Source organism: Solanum tuberosum, unplaced genomic scaffold, assembly GCF_000226075.1.
Source record: "Solanum tuberosum cultivar DM 1-3 516 R44 unplaced genomic scaffold, SolTub_3.0 scf00075, whole genome shotgun sequence".
In the NCBI taxonomy this organism is placed as follows: Eukaryota; Viridiplantae; Streptophyta; class Magnoliopsida; order Solanales; family Solanaceae; genus Solanum; species Solanum tuberosum.
In genome coordinates this window covers 1,455,186-1,461,041 of record NW_006239001.1, presented here as the reverse complement: position 1 = coordinate 1,461,041, position 5,856 = coordinate 1,455,186, and the positions used below count along the sequence as shown (strand labels likewise).

General features: G+C 34.3%; 1 protein-coding gene across 1 annotated transcript; it reads left to right on the top strand.

Annotated features, from left to right (window-relative positions):
- The first annotated feature begins 1,974 nt into the window (after positions 1 to 1,974).
- LOC102602143 (trans-resveratrol di-O-methyltransferase-like) lies at positions 1,975 to 4,230 on the top strand. Its single transcript, XM_006346206.2, has 3 exons — positions 1,975 to 2,884; positions 3,202 to 3,514; positions 4,154 to 4,230. The coding sequence occupies exons 1-2, from the start codon at positions 2,126 to 2,128 to the stop codon at positions 3,502 to 3,504; spliced, it is 1,062 nt and encodes a 353-aa protein (XP_006346268.1). The 5' UTR covers positions 1,975 to 2,125; the 3' UTR covers positions 3,505 to 3,514; positions 4,154 to 4,230.
- The last annotated feature ends 1,626 nt before the right edge of the window (positions 4,231 to 5,856 follow it).

The following is a 5,856-nucleotide window of genomic DNA, read 5'->3' as shown; positions in this document are numbered from 1 at the left end:
ATGGGTGCACCTATTTATAAGGTTTGGACAATCTTCATCCCTTTAAGCTAGCTTTTGGGGTGTGAGTTAGGTCTAATACCTAATTTTCACAGGGTATCAGAGCAAGACCCATCTCACCGATGTTGTGGCCAAAAAAATCAAAAATTGTCCACGCACCAGGCGTGAGGTGGGTCAAAAATTGCCCACGCACCAGATGCTAAGCACTGGGCGTGAGGTGGGGTGTTAAAGCAAAAAGTCTTACATTGGTATTTAATGAGATGGGTGCACTCCTTATAAGACTTGGGCAATCCTCCTCTCTTTAAGCTAGTTTTTAGGGTGTGAGTTAGGCCTAAAACCTAATTTTACAGTAATACATACACACACGACCCTTTTCTGTCAATTTAAATTGTTTCACTATAAAAGTATTAATTATTTATGTTTAATTTGATATATATGGCAAGCAGTGGGTATTACATGATTGGAGTAATGAAGATTGTATAAAAATATTGAAGAAATGTAAAGAAGCAATTCCAAGTAAAGAGAATGGAGGAAGGGTAAGCGTCATTGAAATAGTGATGGATCAAAACAAAGACGACAAGTCATATGAAACTCAACTCTTTCTGGACATGCTTATGATGGTTCTTCTTGGTGGAAAAGAAAGAAGTGAACAAGAATGGGCAAAACTTTTCGTTGATGCTGGTTTTAGTGACTACAATATTATTCCTATACTGGGATTAAGATCAGTGATTGAGGTTTATCCTTAATTTACTCTTGTCGATCGCAAAAGTTCAAATAAACACAAGGCTTGGCCAAATTATATAACGTTCCAATAACATACAGTAGAAGCCAAATTATATGTTCCCCTGTTTGTGCATTATTTTGGAAATCTTATTCTTCATCTCCCTATGTGTTAACAAAGGAACCGGCCTCTTGTATATTTATTTATTTTCCTTTTATTAATGATCCTAAATTCCTAATGCAAAGTGTATGCAAATTAAAATCTTCTTTAATCATGTAAAATTAGAAAGATTAGATATACTAAGCACCAGTTTGGCCATGAGATATGATATCATATTATGGAATTATGAGTTGAAATTGAAATTTTGTTTGGACATGCGATATGAAATTTTTATGTTGTATATTTCCTCATAAACATAAGAATTTCATAAGTTGTAAAACTATTAAAGTAGCCCTAATTATTTATTCAATCTTGCCAAATAAACAAAACTTTATAAAATCGCATAATAAATTATTACAAAGTTATTTGTTCTCCACTTAAGTAACTGTTTCATCCAACTTTAATTCAATAAAAAAAATTGAACATAAATTGTAGTGTACTAGTCTTTAACATAATCCTCCCATATAGCACAGACAATTTCCTCAGGTTGAACTTGTATCTCTCGATTATGTGACCGAGAAGACGAACTAACATTGTTACTTTGAATTGTAAAACGGTAGAAGTAATAAATTAGGTGTTGGAGTAAATGAAGAGACAAATTTTATTACTCAACAATCAGTTGGTGTGAGTTAAAAGACTATATGTTGGTGATAATAATAAATTTTTATAAAGTAATGATGTGATTATAAATTTTATTTATATATGAAATAAATGGTTAGTAGATATAAATGTGAGGTTGTTTTTAACAAAATATAAACTTGTGGATCAATTTTGTATTAAAAAATATCTCAATCATGATATAGAATTCTCATATCATGGTTTTTGAAGAATATGGAATCACATCTCATGATATAGAATCATGAAATGAAATCAGCGTAAAATCGCATGTCCAAACACTGATGTCATCTCACAATTTCATATCGTGATATGGTATCGCAGGACCAAATGCCTACTAACAATAAATGTTTTAGTACAATTTTTGGTCAAAATGTGAATGATATACCAAGACAATATTTCATATTTAGAAGGAAAGTCATTAAATATAAATGACTTTCCAATAGATGAATCCAAAGAATTTGATTGATCACTATAGTTACTATATCTTAAGAAATCAAATTTTAAGTATAGTGAATCTCCTCATTTCTTCTAAATATGGCATGTTATTTATCACATATCTTCTAATTTCTCTTATAAATATAGATTTCATAGTCACAACATTACACATCTCAAAGAAAAAATCTCACAAAAATGGCATTGCCTAATAAGAATGGAGACGAAACTAATGAAGTCCTCGCTGCTCAAGCACACATATTAAACCATGTGTTGAATTACGTCAATTCTATGTCACTCAAATGTGCAATTCAGCTAGGAATTCCAGATATCATTCATAGCCATGGCCGAGCCATGACCCGATCCGATTTAGTGAATGCTCTCCCTATCAACAAATCGAAAGGTCACGAATGTATTTATCGTCTCATGCGTATTCTAATCCATGCTAGCTTTTTTATTGAAGGAGAAGACGGTTATTTACTTACTCCAACTTCGCGTCTTCTCCTTAAAAATGAGCCGTTGAGTCTAGCCCCGTTTGTTCAAGCGCAATTGGATCCCATTTTAATGGATCCATGGCACTCACTCGGTGAATGGTTCGCGAATGGGGACTCTACCCCATTCGCGACTGCTCACGGGAAGCCGTTGTTTGATTATGCAGGGGATGACCCGAGGCTTAACCGTATATTCAACGAAGCTATGGAAAGTGATGCACGGTTGATCATGAGTGCGTTGATTAAAAATGGTAAGCGAGTTTTTGAAGGATTGACATCGTTGGTGGACGTTGGAGGTGGCATTGGAACTGTGGCTAAAGCCATTTCTAATGCTTTTCCAGAGTTGAAATGCTCTGTTTTCGATCTGCCCCATGTGGTTGAAGGCTTGGAAGGGGGCAACAACTTGAGCTATATTACTGGAGACATGTTTAAGTCCGTTCCTTCTGCCGATGCAATTTTACTTAAGGTACTTGTCCTTCATTTAATTCGTTCTTAATTTGCTTGCGTCAAAATGAATTGGGTCAGAAGTCATCAAATGACCGATCATGATAATAGTTTGAATTGCAATTTGACCCGTTATTACCCGATAATTTGATGAGTCATTTTAAGTTCAATTTGCTACGTTAAGTTAACAAATGGATCATGACTCAACTAGGTTAGACTTAGTCGGATTGAATGGGCTACTAAAAGTTGTGTTGATTTTACTATCTCTTGTTTTAGCTTTGCTTCAATTGTCTTGTTTTTTGTGTTGATGGATTAATCTTATGGTTTGATGACAAGCAGTGGATATTACATGATTGGAGCGACAAAGACTGTGCTAAGATACTGAAGAAATGCAAAGAAGCAATTCCGAGCAAGGAGAATGGAGGAAAGGTGATTGTGATTGACACTGTGATTGATAATCAGAAAGGAGATGACAAATCATTTGAAAGTCAGTTGTTTTTGGATGTGCTGATGATGGTTCATGTTTCTGGAAAAGAAAGAAATGAACAAGAATGGGCAAAGCTGTTCTCTGATGCTGGATTTAGTGACTACAAGATTAGTCCTATCTTGGGATTAAGGTCTGTTATTGAGGTTTACCCTTAATATAGAGTTGGTCAAAGGGGTGGGCATAAACACCGAAAAACCGAACCGAATTATTTGGTAATTCGGTTTCGGTATTTCGGTTTTCGATTCGGTATTCGGTATATGATTTTGTATTTTTCGGTATTTCGGTATGTAATTTTTGTGTACTTTTCAAACTTTTCAACTTTACAGACCACTTCCCAAAAGGCAAAAATTACCGTTCCCACTTCCCACGTCTAGTCGTCTACAGACTATAGCAGCGTCGACCGTTCTGGCGACCAGCAGCACGCAGTAGCCGCCAATCGACCAGCAGGCAGCCGCAGCACAACAACGACCAGTAAATTTCAATGTTATAACAAGGCTAAATTTCAATGTTAAACGACAATTTTATTATTTTGAATCATACAATAATTTGAAAAACAGAGTAAAATAAGCAAAAAGAAATAAACATAAATAAAATAAACAAAAAATTACAAAATTTTAAAAAGCCCACTAAGCAGGTCCATAACAAAAAAACGAATTAACAAAAACCGAACCGAAATAACAAAAACCAAACCGAACCGAATTATTTCAGGTCGGTGTTTGGTACACGTTGTACAAGAACCGAAAACCGAAAAACAAAAAAAAAAAACGAAACCGAACCGAAATACCGAATGCCCAGCCCTAGTTGGTCAAATAGAATGTTAGCTGAGTGATGCATTTTGAATATATAGAATAAGGTAATATTAGAAGGCAAAGAAATCTTGTAGTGTTTCCCTTGTAGAGGGTAATATGGTAATAAAGGAGACTTTTATGACTTATGATTGCAACTTTTATGATGATTGATTGTTGATGCCTGATATTGGAACCAGACCACAACAAACTTGCAAGTTGAGTTCCACCACCCACTGTACCAACCTGAAATTCATACATACATAACAGTATAAGACAGGACAAATTAGGCATAAAAAAAGATGTGTATAAAACATGTGCAAGTTTGTCTCTTCCTTCGTACGCCACTTAATGATGGACTGAGGACATTATTAATATTTCTGGCATGACCTAACACACCCCACTTGAATGACAGGGTCTCACTCATTAAATGTGAAGGATGCTACATGTCAATATTTCATCTGGACTTATTCTACTACTATTAAAATAGAGATCTCATGAAATCAAAGTCTGCACCCTCTCTTCAATAGTAGTATAGTACTAGTCATCGTTTCATATTAGTTGTTCACTTTTACCTCTAGACGTCTATTAAGAAATATGATATATGATTGTTACGACCCAATTTCGAAAACTAAGGTTTCAAAACCAATGTCACAACTTTGGCAATTTTAGTTAAGTTTTTTGGAAAAATGAGTAATTTGGAAGTCGCCACTTAATTTTTAGGAAAAACTAAGAAAACCATTTAAAAAGGTAATTTTGAAATAAAACCTTTAATAAACTAGAGTCGGGTAAGGGTTCAAATAATTCTCTAAGGAAGGGTTTAGGCATCTTAGAGAATCCGCTAACACACGGTTGACCAACGGATTTAAGAGCTTGGCTATTTTTAAAAGAAAACTTAAATTACTTGAATAATTTTATTTATTTTAATAAAAAATTTTAAAAAAATAAGGAGAAATCTTTGGATAGTGTACATTCATATTATCCCAAATAATGAAATAATTCAAATGTTATAGCGTCAAAATAAAATTTTAACTTGACCTTTTATCCGATTCAAGTTTTTGAGTCGAAAAATCAACACAATAACTTAAGAGCGGATTTGAAAGCCAAATACTAACTATGAAAGAATATGGATAATTCTCAAGTTAATCTTGAAGCTTAATTTGCATTTTGAAAATTTCAATACTTGAATAAACAAGTAACGAAACATAAAAGCCATTAAAAACCTCCAAATGATTCATCTAAGTTAATTAAGAGTCAAATATCGCAGTAATACAATAAGAGAAATAAGATGAGCTAAAACTAGGAGGTACGAGAATAAAGCAAAATGAGAAAACTAGGCCTCAAGCCTAACTTTTAGCCAATTTGACCACCGCAATCTGTTGCTGATAGTTGCTGCCACTGATGCATTTGGGTTTGAACCCAAGAATGTTTCATTTCAGCTTTCTTAAGCTGCTGCCTGCCGATGTTCATTTCTGTCAATTTGAACCCAAATACTTGCAATTTGGCTCTTTTTGAGCTATTTTTGCTGTTGGCTTTTGGGTTTTAACCCAATAATACTAGCTTCTCTTTCACGACTTGGATGAGGTTGACTCAAGAAGAGGAGTATGCAAGAGATGGTCCAATTGGACTCGAACAAGAGAGTTCATGCGCAAAATGAGATAAAATTAATAACTTGACATGATAAGACTTCACAAAAATATTAAACAAATCATTTGGATGCAA

Excerpts from the sequence above, each read along its gene's own strand:
- LOC102602143 (XM_006346206.2), top strand. The coding sequence starts at position 2,126 with ATGGCATTGCCTAATAAGAATGGAGACGAAACTAATGAAGTCCTCGCT. Across the intron at positions 2,885-3,201 it reads CCGATGCAATTTTACTTAAG|TGGATATTACATGATTGGAG; the intron begins GTACTTGTCCTT and ends GATGACAAGCAG.